This window comes from Pan paniscus, chromosome 6 (genome assembly GCF_029289425.2).
Source record: "Pan paniscus chromosome 6, NHGRI_mPanPan1-v2.0_pri, whole genome shotgun sequence".
Classification (NCBI taxonomy): domain Eukaryota; kingdom Metazoa; phylum Chordata; class Mammalia; order Primates; family Hominidae; genus Pan; species Pan paniscus.
Genome location: NC_073255.2, coordinates 55321796 through 55337161, shown reverse-complemented (window position 1 = coordinate 55337161; position 15366 = coordinate 55321796). Strand labels below are relative to the sequence as shown.

Genomic DNA, 15366 nt, shown 5'->3' with positions numbered 1-15366 from the left:
ACCTGGAGCAATGAGATCGAGGTCTCTGCTGTGATGGGAAGGATTCTCTGGCTTTCTGGGCCTTGATTTTCTGGCCCGACAAGTCTATCTGTCCTGTAGTATCATGATTGATAAGCAACTGAAGAGTACTTCTGTAAACATCAATTCCAACAAGGATATGGTATTTACTCAATCTCACTTTAAGTTCACTATCTGTATTGGGAACCATTTTGCTTTTAGAAACATGTGTTTTAATCCAAAGATTAGTTCTTGTCCTTTGAAGACTACAGAACTATCAAAGGCACTGTCAGAAAGGGTCCTTGGGTTATTACCAAGCATATTTGAATTTCAAAGACCTCAGATATCTATGTGAACTAAGTGAATGATACGATCTGTTACTCAAAAATCTGGAAATATGTCAGATGCCAAGTAGTTCCCCATCTAATTTAGTCAGGTCATTTGTTCTCTACTCAACAGCAAACAAGACCTGACCTCCATCATGATGTGGGGACAGAGGCTGTGTTTTTGGGGCCCACCAGGGGCCACCCTTGATAGGACCAGTGGAGTGTGGAGTACTCCGGTTGAGTTGAGGCTGGGATGTCTAAATTTTACAAGATTATTTTTCAGCCCGTGAGTTAAGATTGCTGCAAGGGCTCCAGTGTGAGCCACCAACATCATTGATACCAGCTCTCTGCTTTAGTGGGCTCATCCAGACTCATCCACAAATATACTTCAGAAAGATGGCTGAGACCTGATGGGAGGGAGGAGACTGGGTGGCAGGGGCCAACGAGGATGCTGTACAGAAGCAGGGCAGGAGGCCAGCAAGTGACTGAAGATTTCCTCCCTCTGAACTGGCTGGATCCTTTTGATGGAGAGTCTAAGACATCAGCTTAGACACAGACCGAACAGAGAGAAAAGCTTGTCTGATTTCTCGCTCATTTCTAGGTAACTCATGGCAGTTCACCCCACCTCCTGACTTCTCCAGGTTCCTCCATAAAGTGGTTCTCAGATCTGAATCCCCCAGCCCTAGAAACAGGAAGAATAACTTCCTCCCAGTTTATTTAACAAGAACACACCCATAGCACTTGCTGTATGCCAGGCACTGTTACACGTGTTTTAAAGTATTAATTTAATACTTATTTTAAAATTCTATGATGCGGGCTCAATTATTATGCTCATTTTACATGTGAGAAAACTGAGGCATTGCAAGGTTTAGTGATTTATTCCAAGGTCATATAATCAGTGACCAAGCTGGGATTGGAGCCCAGGCAGCCTGGCTCTAGAATCCACGCTCTTGCCCAGTAAACTACGCTGCAAAAGATGCCATCTGCTCCCCAGGATTAACCATTTCTGAAGGTAACTGGCAGTGAAGACATTTATTCTCTTCTGGGTAAAGCCCTGTCTTTGCCTACCAAGGTAAAGTCTTGGACCCTAGACCATCCCTAGGGGGCCCCTAGACCCCACATCCAATGTGGGGAAGTTTTTAAAGTTTTGGATTATTCAGACTAATATCTGTGGTCAATACAGAGCATCTTTATTTAAATACATATTCAAGTTATTGTCAAAAAGAGTGCACAAAGTGCTGCTGGCGCTGGAATTAGATGTTTCCTTACTGACCTCTGGTATCTCCTGATAACAGGCCCCTCCTGCTTAGTGTTGGGAAAGTCCCAGATTGATCTAGACACAACTAACAGCTGATATGAAAGATTTGTCCTGGAATCACATGTCTTCTCTCTAAAATCCAGCAAACAGCAATACTCCCTAAACCTGGAGAATCTCTTTGTTGCTGACCACATGCCCATCACCAAGGAGCCTGCAGGAAAGCCCAAGACAAAAAGGGGAGCAGGTGTCACTGGGTGGCCCCTTGATCATCATGAGGGTGTGCCACAGTTCAAAGAGAAACAAGAGAGGAGAAGACCCCAAGGGAGGGCAGTTCTAATATCCACTGACTCCACACCCGCACCCCTTAATTCAGAAATCCAACAGACATGACAAATTAGAAACTGATTCTGCTGGTATGCAATTCAGAAAGTCTACATTTGAGGAAAGATATGAACATTGACTAATGGCTTTTTTATCTAGGGGTCATTTCATTGCTTTTCTAAATTATGTAAATATCCAAACATCAAACACTAGAATTTTTTTTTGCCTTTTCAACTGCATTTGATATCAAAATCTATTTCCTTAATACCTCTGAGTTACTTGCCATAACTTACACTTGTAATAAGTAGTAGAAAAAAATTAATAAGAAAGCACTGTGAGTGTAAGTTGCTTGCATAAACTGGATACATCTGGAGCAACCAATTTAGAGAAACTTGTGAATGGTTCCCCAGAGCACAGATGTGCAATGGATGGTAGAGGAAAGAGGAAGAAGATAACAGAGCAGGCTGTATTGCAGCAGACCTCGTGAATCCCAAAGTGCTCCAATGTGGAAGTGAGATCTAGACCCCAGGATTTATGAGATGGATGTGTCCCCAGGTGTTGTGAGAGAGGAGCCAAGTCACACAGGAAGAGTTCTAAATGGAAGGGTGTCTCACAGGACAGACTCAAAGAGGACTCAGCAGCTGTCTTCACATTTTACACTCCCTTTAATTTGAAGAGTCTCCTCTCTAGCTCCAAAGACAAAGTGAAAGAGACAGATTTTCAATACAAAGAAAAACTCAGAAGTCAGCCTATCAGCAAGTGGAAAGTGTTTTCTTACAGGGCAGTGAATTCTCCCTTGTAGGTGCTCAAATGGAGATAGGAAAAAACCAAGAGTTGGGACATCGGAAAGTCATTCTTCTATGAGACTGACTTTTCAGTCCATGAGATTGGACTGAAAATTAGAAAATTCTTCAGCTTCCTTGTATATCTGAGATTCCAATGTCCTGTGAAAATAAGAGAATTTGGCTACTTTATGAAACAGCAAGGTTAAGCAGCCTAAAAACAGTAGAAAAAAACACCAACAAGGTGGGTTATTTTTTCCTTCCCAAACTCTAAGCAAGGAAACCTAAGAGGAAGAACTGGCCAGCCCAGCCATAATAACACCTGGCACCTGGGCAGTGCTTACCGTGGGCCAGGCTCCGGTCTAAATGATCTTCAGACCTCAGCTGGGTTGATTCTGAACAATTCTCAGTAGTGGCTCCTGAGCAGTGGAGCTGGGACTTGAATCCTGGAAAGCTGACTCCACAGCCCCTGCTCTTAATCACTCCACCCCTGCCGCAGTGCTGTAAGAATGCAGGGCATTCGTTTCCTGTGGCTGCTGGAACAATGGACGGCAGTCTCAGTGTCTTCAAATAACATAAACGTGTTCTCTCACAGTTCTGGAGGCAGAAACTGAAATTGAGGTGTTGGCAGGGCCATGCTGTCTACAAAGTCCAGCTATTGGTAACCCAGACATTCCTTGGCTTGTGACAGCATCACTCCAATCTCTGCCCCCATCTTCACATGGCCTTCTTCCCTCTGCGACTCTTTTCCTTTTCTTTATAAGGACACCAATCAATCGGATGAGGGCCCACCCTAATCCAGAAGGACCTCATCTTAACTGGATTATGGCTGTAACAACCCTCTTTCCAAATAAGGCCACATTCACAGGTGCCAGGGGTTAGGACTTCAACATATCTGTTTGGGGGATGCAATTCAACCCCTTACATACTGTACCAAACTGGAGGCACCTAGAAGTGTTGACTCCAATTGGTAGCGCAGTCCTTGAGGAAAATGACGACCCAAGCAAATGTTTCCTTCCATCTCTGCTCTACCCCGTTTCAGGTGTTATAGAAAAATTATGGGAGGGCATTGTTTTAGAGTGAGCTCCTGCACTAGGTCCCAACAGACCAAACTAAAGTGGAGTCACTCATGCTAAGTGCCATTTAACCAAGCTGAAACTTTAAGAAAGCTGGTGGTCCCCAAATAGACCAGTTTTTCTTGAAAACAAGAGTCACAGCAACCCATCAGAAAGAGTTCAGTCTACCTGAGTCAGAGTAATAAGGAAGTCCCATTTGCTATAACCATGACGAGAAAAGTAGTCTGAAGCTGACACTAACCAATCAACCTTTAAAATAATACTGTTTCCTTGTTCCCACCTTACAAAACCACTGTTCTGCCATTCCCCAGTGGGAACTCTAATTCTATTTTATAGAATGGAGGCTACTGGATTCATGAATCATGAATAAAAGCCAATTTGATCTGTAAATAATTTTGTCTTTTGACACAAGGAGAACACCACCTCCCCCCTCACCAGCTGTGTTTATGACAATGATGCCAGAGGTAGCCTCTTCACATCCCTTTATGATTCATTCAGTATGGCCAATGAAAATCTTTTACTAAAATTGTGCACTTGCTTCACCCTGGGCTCACACATCTTACTCCTCTGCTGGAGGGCTAGAATACCATCCCCTCAATCCTGGTACTTTTTTCTTCCTTACCACTGAGTCAGGGAGCTGAGAGGTTTGGAAGTCAGTGGGAATCCACACAGAGAAAGAACTGGATTTAGATTGGGCTGTTTTCCCTCTGAGCTTTGTCCTGTTGGCTTCCCTATCTCCTCAACACCACCTGCCTCCCGCACCCACTGACACACACATCTCCAGAATGTAACTCTCCTGGCTGACAGGGAAGCACATTATTTAGGACCGTATTATCCCCTCTGTTCAAAAACAAATGAGCTCACCGAAGTGTACACTTGCATTTATCTGAGACCATGTTTATAAAATTCATGAATATGGAAATGGGCAGCCATCTCCCAGAATCCCTCACACCAAGAGAACTGGCACTGTCTGCTGTAGGTGAAAACCTCTTCCCTTGAAGGCTCAACAACTTCTACCCAGAAGAAGAAAAGAACAGCATATTCTTTCTCATACACACACACAAACACACACACACACACACACACGCACACAGTATATACCACCAGTCTGTGGTCTTGGAAGCAAAGTTTAATAATTGAATAGCTCAAGCACTAAACTCTTACATATTATTAAGATACTATCCTAATATGTCTCATTTGTCAAAGATGGAAAAGTTTTGATATGACATAAGGGTTTCAATCCCAATAGGAATATTAATGGTAACAATAAAAATAACATAGCAACACGGTTTCTGTTGAATGCCTGCCACATGCCAGCAACTGCTTTGATAATTAAATAATTATATCTTATGTTGATTATAATCCTTATAATGGCTTCCTGGGTAAGAAAGGTTAATTCCTGTTTTACATTTGAGGAGGAGACTAGGGTTCAGAGAGGGTGCAGAAGTGAGTTACACTTTTGCCAACCAGGCCAGAAGATGAAAGCCGCTGGATTGGGAAATGCTTTTGTATCAAAAGCACAAAATGAAGTGGCTAGTGTTACTTGTTGGAAAAAAATTAACTTTGGCAAGCATAAATATAATTCAGTATTTGAGCAATACTTTTAGGAGGGTAACAGAGTGGTTTATATGAATTCTCCAAAATGCCATCATGAAAATTTTGATGATGAAAATCACCTAAAATTGCTAATTACCTGTCTTAGCCTGTCTAGGGCTACAAAGTACCATATGCTGAGTGGCTCATAAACAACAGAAATTTATTTCTCACAGTGGAGGCTGGAAGTCAGAGTGCCAGAATGGTCGAGTTCTGGTGAGGGCTCTTCCAGGTTGCTGTCAACTCTTTGCATCCTTAGGTGGTGGCAAGAGGGCTAGAAAGTTATTTGGAGTCTCTTTTACTGTATTTTATTTTTTGGAGACAGTCTCACTCTGTCCCCCAGGCTGGAGTGCAGTGGCGCGATCTCAGTTCACTGCAACCTCCACCTCCTGGGTTCAAGCAATTCTCAGGCCTCAGCCTCCTAAGTAGCTGGGATTACAGGTGCCCACCACACCTGGCTAATTTTTGTATTTTTAGTAGAGACAGGGTTTTGCCATGTTGGCCAGGCTGGTCTCGAACTCCTGACCCCAGGCGATCCACCTGCCTCGGCCTCCCAAAGTGCTGGGATTACAGGCATGAGACACTGCACCCAGCCTCTGGAGTCTCTTTTATAAGGATACTTACTATTCTCATCCATGAAGTCTCCACTCTCATGACCTAATCACCTCACAAAGGCCCCACCCCTTAAAACCATCACATTGGGCTTAGGATTTCAACATACAAATTTTGGGGGGACATAAACTTTCCATCCCTAACATTACCCAAATAGTATCTATATAGTCATTTCTAAATATACACGTATTTAGAAATTTCTAAATAGCCAGTAAACATACAACTGACTTGGCCTTGATATAACTGTTTTCATTTTCTTTTATTTTCATTCTACATGACATATTTTGGGTAATTATAAAATAATTAAAATTAGTTGATAAAGTATGGAATTAGAATAAAATAATTTTCTATTACTATCTAAGCCATTAAATGAATTAGGAGATGCTGTTTTCAGTGAAATGTCTTCTAGTTTTTAAAGTGCATTGTCCAATTCCTTTTTATTTTGTGAAGATTTTAAAAACTTTAAAAAAGTCTTCAAATTGTTTGTGCCTTGCATTTATTTAAATCTTATGTTTAAACATCATGTGCTGCTAGTTGCTAGTCATTTTCTCTATCCCCTGCCCCAGACCCTCTCTTTCTCAGGAAAGGATATCCAGGGATCCGGGTCCCAGATAGTCAAGGAGATATAAGAGGAAGGCTACGAGGCTTTCTGGGAAACATTTTCTTTTTCCAAGAGAGAAGTGTTCAGAGGGAAAAGGTCCTTTCTCAGTTTGGCTCCCTCTTTGTGTTTTAGGTCTGGTCATGTGAGGCTGCCTGGCTTGGATTGTGAGGGCATCTCTCGACAATGAGGTGACAAGCCCGGGGAGGAAAATCCACAGGCGAGAAGGTCGCAGAATGGAGAGATGGTCCTTCATGACTTCTTTGAGTCACCAGGTCCAGATTTCCCGCCAACCTCCAGTCTTCTTGTTATGTGATCTGATATCATTATTTACTGCAGAGGCCACTAAGTGGATGCTCTTACTTGTGTCTGAAAATCCAATTCACTAAATTAATCAAAATACGGCACTCTTCTTTTGAAACCTTGCTCCAGAACAAAGTGGAAGGTAATGATGGGGTGCTTTTCAAAGTTCCAGGGAGGTGTCCCTACACAGCAGAGAGCTGTCCAAAGGAATGTAGATGTTGGCTGCGGGGAGATCTGAGTTGCCGGACTCAGTCAGAACAGGTGTCCTCTCCCTTATTTTATCTTAAACATGCGTGTCATTTTTGCATGCTACTCTATGCGGTTCTTTCAGCCAGGGAACATTGCTGAGCACCCGCTCACGTGCTGTATGGAGCGCAGACTGCAGGGTGCGAGGGGCAGAGGTGAGATGTGCTAGGCCTGAATTCAAGAGGGGGCGCAGCCACAGGCCCCGCGATGTCGGGGTGGCCTCTTGTAACGACGTTTTAACTGCTGACCTAAGTGGATCCGCTCCTCTCCCGCCGCCCGCTCCCTGCCTGCAGCACAGGATGGCGGCTGGCTTTCCCGAGTGGGCGCAGGTGAGCCACGCTTTGCTCTCCCGGGTGGGCGCCGGTGAGCCATTGTTTGCTCTCCCGGGTGGGCGCAGGAGAGCCACGCTTTGCTCTCCCAGGTGAGCCGCGGCTCGCTCTCCCGGTGAGGGCAAGTGAGCCACGCTCTATGGGAATCCTTCGAATCTTCATTCAATTTCCATCGCCTCCTTGTATTTATTTGGGAGTACTTTTAAAAATGAAGCCTATGCACAATGATGTAATAAGCGTTCATACAACACCACTGGTCGGAGCTAGGGCCTAAGTGGCGGTGCCCGGGCCCAGGTGCCGCGCCCACGCCCCGCGCGCCGAACGCACGCACGCACGCACTCACGCACTCACGCACGCACGTACGGCGCGATCCCGAGGGCGACAGCAGCGCGCAGGCGCACGTCAGTCCCCGCGCTTTTCGGAGGCTGCCAGCGTCCCAGACCAGCCGCAGGTAGGATGCGGTGACGGGAGGCGGGGCAGGGGCGCTGCTGACCCCTGTGGAGCATCAGGGTTGGGGCGTAGGGGAGAGGCGGGCGTGTGCCTCTGGAATGCTGGGGGTCGCGGGGCGGCGACTTCGCGGGAGGCCGTGGGAGGCGGGAGCCAGGCAGTGGCTGTGCCCTTTTGCTTCTGTCTTAGCGGGAGGGTGGCTGACCCGCTAGCCCAGAACCAGACTCATCCAGGATTAGGAAGCTGGGGCCCGGCGTGGACGGCAGGCTCGGGGCCAGGTCTGCGGGAGGCTTCCTTTGGCAGAGCTTGTCCGGGGGCGGGGCCGCTTACCGCAGGCATTTACCGGGCCCAGCGGGGCTCTGGGCGCCCACAGCGGGGGTCAGTCAGTTCCCCTGTGACCCAGGCAAGCTCTTAATCTCTGTGATGAGAAAGAAGGGCTCATACCTTTCAGGGGTCATTGTGAGGAATCAGAAGAAGCAGTATTTTATAGAGTATTTTCTAAGTGCTGAGTCCTCTGTCTAGTGCTTTGCAGAATTAAAATACCTTGTCAGCTCAGTGATGTTGCTGCGCTTCTTTTATAGGTGAAAGCCGGCAGAAAGACATTAAGAGATTTTCCTGCAGTCACTGCTGGCAGATGATAGAGCCAGGATTTGAAAGCAGGCAGCCTGGTTCCAGACCCTGTGCTCTTAACTCCCGTTTTGCATCAAGAATAGAATCCTATGAAAGGCTTGTACAGTGCTTGGTACTGAGTAGGCACTCCGTCAGTATTTTAGTAGCTATTATTCCAAAGGACACTGTATTCTAGGTAGTAAGACAATGTGAATGGAATGGAACACAATTCCTCCCTGCAGAAGCCAACTGTCTAGGAAGACAGATAATGACATTATTAAAATAATCAGAACATTGGCAAAATAAAGAAGATTGAAATGCAGTTCATATGACAGTGCTAATTAATCATACTTTTTAGATCTAGGAAAGGCCATGAAGGTTAAATTGACTTGGAAATGGTAAACAAGACAATGGTTGTGTCACTGATCGGTGATGGCCAGTTTTTGGTTATCCATATTTGCCATTTAAATGATTGAATTGAAAGGAAGAAGTAAGACTTGGAAGATGAATATTGAAGGAAAGGTGAAGATGGAAAAGAGAAGGGGGTTTATTCTGAGAACAGTGACTAGAACTCTGAGGTATGGTAGAAATTTCAGGATAACAGATGATAAAGGGGAATGAAGCCATGGAGAGGAAGAGAATGATAATATTAATTGTGAAAGTTTGTGTCAAGTGTTTTCCGAGTCACCTTTCTTTCAGTTTCTCATTTCCAGTATTGTATAAATGAGTTTAACATCAAAATGGTATAGTGAAAAAAAGGATGAACTGCTTGACAGAAGAGGTCAGATCTAGTTTTGACTCTAGCTTATTTAGCTTTACAGCTTTAAATAAATTACAGTGTCTTTAAAGCTCTGGATCTTAAGTTTTCTTATTGTTTTTTAAACAAAGATTTGTGAACACCTACTTACAATGTGACAAATGTCTTTGTAAGGCATTATGGGAGATAAAAGCTGCATTAAACCTGGCTGTTGTACTTACAAGTAATTTGGAAGGCAAAATTTCAAATACTTGAACCTAAAGTAGGGTTTCTTGGTTTTCATTTAATTGAAATACTGTTAGGAAACAAAAAATTTTTCATAAATTTTTCTTGTGGATATGTAAGTAAATTCTATATATCTAGCAATATGATACATCTGTAGTTCTGTTTAAAGGTAACAATGTGAGGAAGCTTATGCGAATAACTTGACAGAAGAAATCTAAAGTAAAAGCATTTTCCCAGTAGGCTAGCTTGTTCTCTTATTTCATTTATTGTAACAGTTTCACTTTTTAATAATTATGTGAAATTAGGAAACAGAGATATTCTAGGGCATTCTGTTTAGGGTGATGAACTTATTCATGAATGTTATTAAAACCATTTAAATATGCCATAGTTTAAATTTGTGATCCATGCTGTTCAATCTGTGACCTAGGATAGCAGCATCAAGGAGCATTGTGTACATGCAGAAGTGCACAGTACCTGGAGTGAAACTGCTTGTGTTCGATTTCTGATACCATTCATAACTGGCTGTGTGATCTCAAGTAAGTTCTTTAAGTCTCTCAGCCTCGGTTTCTACATTTGTGTGATAAGGATAATGATAGTTTTCAGATTATTTTCATAGTCATTGCTTGATTTGATTCTTCCAATGGTTCCTCTCACTTTGCAGATAGGAAAACTGAAGAACCAGCTGGGCGCGGTGGCTCACGCCTGTAATCCCAGCACTTTGGGAGGCTGAGGCGGGTGGATTACCTGAGGTCAGGAGTTCAAGATCAGCCTGACTAACATGGCGAAACCCCATCTCTACTAAAAATACAAAAATTAGCCAGGGGTGGTGGCGGGTGCCTGTAATCCCAGCTACTTGGGAAGCTGGGGCAGGAGAATCACTTGAACCCGCGAGGTGGAGGTTGCAGTGAGCTGAGAGTGCCACTGCCCTCCAGCAGCCTGGGTGACAGAGCGAGACACTGTCTCAAAAAAAATAAAAATAAAATAAAAATAAACCATCAGTGATAGTAAAAAGCTCACTTAAGCTCATTCACCTAGTTTTATAGATCAGACTTAAACCTCTTGTTTATTTTGTTTTGCTTTATGTATCTATAGTTCCATTGTTTTTAAAATTTAAAATTAATTTTAAACCTTATGAATGCTTTCCCTACAGGTAAAATTATGTAACTAAAACAATTTAACTCATATAAATTATTATTTAATCAAGTCCTTAATTTTGAAGACTTCATATTGATATGTCTTGAATACTTGAAATCTATAGTTAACTAGATATTTCTCTTATAACCTGTCCTTATAAATCTACATTATAAATAAAAAGTCCAGTGTCCCTTCCTTCAGATTAGCAGAAGTTTCAAAATTATATTTAAAGTATTGCCTTTGTTTTCCTTCATACTGATTTTCATTTTTATTGTTTGTTATAGAACCTCTAAAATGCAGACCTCCAGCTCTAGATCTGTGCACCTGAGTGAATGGCAGAAGAATTACTTCGCAATTACATCTGGCATATGTACCGGACGGAAGGCAGATGCATACCGTGCACAGATATTACGCATTCAGTATGCATGGGCAAACTCTGAGATTTCCCAGGTCTGTGCTACCAAACTGTTCAAAAAATATGCAGAGAAATATTCTGCAATTATTGATTCTGACAATGTTGAATCTGGGTTGAATAATTATGCAGAAAACATTTTAACTTTGGCAGGATCTCAACAAACAGATAGTGACAAGTGGCAGTCTGGATTGTCAATAAATAATGTTTTCAAAATGAGTAGTGTACAGAAGATGATGCAAGCTGGCAAAAAATTCAAAGATTCTCTGTTGGAACCTGCTCTTGCATCAGTGGTAATCCATAAGGAGGCCACTGTCTTTGATCTTCCTAAATTTAGTGTTTGTGGTAGTTCTCAAGAGAGTGACTCATTACCTAACTCAGCTCATGATCGAGACCGGACCCAAGACTTCCCAGAGAGCAATCCTTTGACACTCCTTCAGAATGCCCAGCCACCTATGGTGACTAACACTGCTAGGACTTGTCCTACATTCTCAGCACCTGTAGGTGAGTCAGCTACTGCAAAATTCCATGTCACACCGTTGTTTGGAAATGTCAAAAAGGAAAATCACAGCTCTCCAAAAGAAAACATAGGACTTAATGTGTTCTTATCTAACCAGTCTTGTTTTCCTGCTGCCTGTGAAAATCCACAGAGGAAGTCTTTTTATGGTTCTGGCACCATTGATGCACTTTCCAATCCAATACTGAATAAGGCTTGTAGTAAAACAGAAGATAATGGCCCAAAGGAGGATAGCAACCTGCCTACATTTAAAACTGCAAAAGAACAATTATGGATAGATCAGCAAAAAAAGTGCCACCAACCTCAGCGTGCATCAGGGTCTTCATATGGTGGTGTAAAAAAGTCTCTAGGAGCTAGTAGATCCCGAGGGATACTTGGAAAGTTTGTTCCTCCTATACCCAAGCAAGATGGGGGGGAGCAGAATGGAGGAATGCAATGTAAGCCTTACGGGGCAGGACCTACAGAACCAGCACATCCAGTTGATGAGCGTCTGAAGAACTTGGAGCCAAAGATGATTGAACTTATTATGAATGAGATTATGGATCATGGACCTCCAGTAAATTGGGAAGATATTGCAGGAGTAGAATTTGCTAAAGCCACCATAAAGGAAATAGTTGTGTGGCCCATGTTGAGGCCAGACATCTTTACTGGTTTAAGGGGACCCCCTAAAGGAATTTTGCTCTTTGGTCCTCCTGGGACTGGTAAAACTCTAATTGGCAAGTGCATTGCTAGTCAGTCTGGGGCAACATTCTTTAGCATCTCTGCTTCATCCTTAACTTCTAAATGGGTAGGTGAGGGGGAGAAAATGGTCCGTGCATTGTTTGCTGTTGCAAGGTGTCAGCAACCAGCTGTGATATTTATTGACGAAATTGATTCCTTGTTATCTCAACGGGGAGATGGTGAGCATGAATCTTCTAGAAGGATAAAAACAGAATTTTTAGTTCAATTAGATGGAGCAACAACATCTTCTGAAGATCGTATCCTAGTGGTGGGAGCAACAAATCGGCCACAAGAAATTGATGAGGCTGCCCGGAGAAGATTGGTGAAAAGGCTTTATATTCCCCTCCCAGAAGCTTCAGCCAGGAAACAGATAGTAATTAATCTAATGTCCAAAGAGCAGTGTTGCCTCAGTGAAGAAGAAATTGAACAGATTGTACAGCAGTCTGATGCGTTTTCAGGAGCAGACATGACACAGCTTTGCAGGGAGGCTTCTCTTGGTCCTATTCGCAGTTTACAAACTGCTGACATTGCTACCATAACACCGGATCAAGTTCGACCCATAGCTTATATTGATTTTGAAAATGCTTTTAGAACTGTGCGACCTAGTGTTTCTCCAAAAGATTTAGAGCTTTATGAAAACTGGAACAAAACTTTTGGTTGTGGAAAGTAAGTGGGATACTTGGAATCAAGGCATCTCTGTAGTACAGTCTTCTTTATTTTTTAGCATAGAAAGTTGGGGATGTGTTAATTGTGTTTTTAAGAATATATTCTAAATTCTGTACTTCAAATAATAGCACAGATTTTACATCTGATTGACATAGTGTATGTTAATGTAAGTTTTGCTTTCCAGTGATTACCTGATATGTAAGCCTATTTGAACAAAGTGAGAATGAACTTTTGTTTCTAAGAAGTCTTTATCTTGAAGCTATGTAACATGAAAAGTGAGCTCAAATTTTTTTTAGTTGAAGATTACATATAAAGTTGTGTCTGAATAATATTCATCTTTTATTGAAGAAAGTGCCTTCTGATGGCCACATAATTCTTAATGTCAGCTAGTATAATGGTTTACATTTGGACAAAGTATTGCTTAGTGTTATTTAAGTAGATTTAAGATCTCAAAGCTAAAGTGCCAATTTTTACTTTCTTCAGCCAATTTGTTACCTCTTTTATGGTTTTTAATTTTTATCAGGACTAACATTTTCAGAAATAGCAAGGTGTGATCTAGTATTAGATTCACAGAACTGAAAGGTTAATTAAGAATGTTGGTTATTTTCACGGGAGCGTGTGATATTTAACATTAATATTTTATTTGACACTACAGCCTGTAATACTGCTCTCTTTCAAAAATAAGTTTTCAGATTTTTATAACAGACCCATTTTGTTTTATGAAACATGTTCATTACAGAAACATGAGAAAATAGAGATAAGTAAAAAGAATAAAAGTCACTATTATTCTACCACTTTGCGGGATACACTATTAATATTTAAGCATATATTCTTCCAGATGTTTTGTTTTATACAGCAGTAGGATTGTATAATGTATTCTGTCTTGTAGCCTATTCTTCAAAGCGTGTCTTCACTTTCCATGTTAACATAAATGCCCTTTTATGATTGTCTAGGATTCCATGGATGGATGGACTATAATTGAGTCATCTGGTAGAGCGCATATAGGACAGGACGCTAGGTTGTTTATCTTTTGTTTATTGTAAAGGAACTATGTGGGATGCATTTGGTTATCTTTTTAAAAAATGTATAAATTTCTTGAGTAATTCTTGGATTAAAGAATATGCACTTTTTAAAGCTTTTGGCTTCCATTCTAAATTGTCCTCTTGAAAAAGTAGTTCCTGTGTAAAACTCCATCTGCACTGAATCAGAGCTGTGGCAGCATTGGGCAGTAGGCAGTTTTGGTATTTGTTGGCATTCTTTTTGCATTTATTCAAAAAACTGAAGGTACTGAAGGTAGAGCAATGAACAACACAAATATCCTTGGTCTCGTGGAGGTTACATTTAAGTTCTAATGTTTTCTCTTGTGAACAGTGCAATTTGAAATGACAAATTGAAACACTTTTAGTTGTTGAATTTAGACAGTTTGTGTATATAGTTTAAATTTTTATTCTTGGTTTGCCTTCTGTTTTTATGTTAAAAGATTGTTGCAATTTTTAGTTTTTCCCTTTGTAATATGTGATTGTCTTTCATTAGAATTCATTTTTTGTTTTGTTTTGGTTATTTTGAAACAGTCTCGCTGTGTTTCCTAGGCTGGAGTGCAGTGGTGTGATCTCAGCTCACTGCAACCTCTGCCTCCTGGGTTCCAGTGATTCTTGTGCCTCAGTCTCCCTTGTAGCTGAGACCACAGGTGTGCACCACCACACCCAGCTAATTTTTGTATTTTTAATCGAGATGGGGTTTCACCATGTTGCCCAGGCTGCTTTCGAACTCCTGGCCTCAAACGATCCACCCACCTCAGCCTCCTGAAGTGTTGGGATTACAGGCATGAGCCACCACGCCTGGCCTTTTTTATTAGAATTTGGACGTTAAACTTCTTGTCTTCAGTTCTTAGTTATATCTTTTAACATCCTAAAACATTCCACAATATTCATTACTGTCTTTATCCCTTTCTATTTCTATATAAACAGCACTATAAACTTGGTTTCTTTGGTATTGATGTCAAGGAATTCTCTAGTTTTTCTTTCTTGGTGTTTAATTGCAGATCACTCCCACCTTCTTGGGTCTAGCTATTTAGATTTATCAGCATTTGCCCTCTAGCTGTTAATGTTTTATTTAGCTCTGAAATTTGGTCTTAATATTTATTATCAGTTTTTTTCAGTTACAGCTTCTGCCAGCCCTGACTTTAAGCTCCCTTGATCACCAGCCACAGGGCCACTTCTTTCTATGGAGTTTAGAAATTGTGACAAGGAGAGAAAGTCTAGTTGGTTTAGCTCATCTTGGATTAAGCAGAGCCCATGTCTCTCTTGTTAGCTCAAGAAATGGTGTTTCCTGAATTAAGGTCTACTCTGTTAAATAAGAATCTAAACCTGAAAGGAATAGTCAGGATATTTTAAAGCTGGAAAGAAAATTTGAGCTGGGGAGTCAACTGTTGTTTCTAC

At 41.8% G+C, this 15366-nt stretch overlaps 1 protein-coding gene across 2 annotated transcripts; it reads left to right on the top strand.

Annotated features, from left to right (window-relative positions):
- The first annotated feature begins 7795 nt into the window (after window positions 1–7795).
- FIGNL1 (fidgetin like 1) lies at window positions 7796–14064 on the top strand. Of its 2 annotated transcripts, none has more exons than XM_008962885.5 (3): window positions 7796–7892; window positions 9907–10015; window positions 10898–14064. In XM_008962885.5, exon 3 carries the CDS (start codon window positions 10908–10910, stop codon window positions 12930–12932), a length of 2025 nt encoding a protein of 674 aa, XP_008961133.1. In that variant the 5' UTR covers window positions 7796–7892; window positions 9907–10015; window positions 10898–10907; the 3' UTR covers window positions 12933–14064. The 2 variants fall into 2 exon arrangements, with proteins under 2 accessions (XP_008961133.1, XP_063462305.1); XM_063606235.1 differs by having other exon boundaries at window positions 7821–7892; window positions 8470–10015.
- The last annotated feature ends 1302 nt before the right edge of the window (window positions 14065–15366 follow it).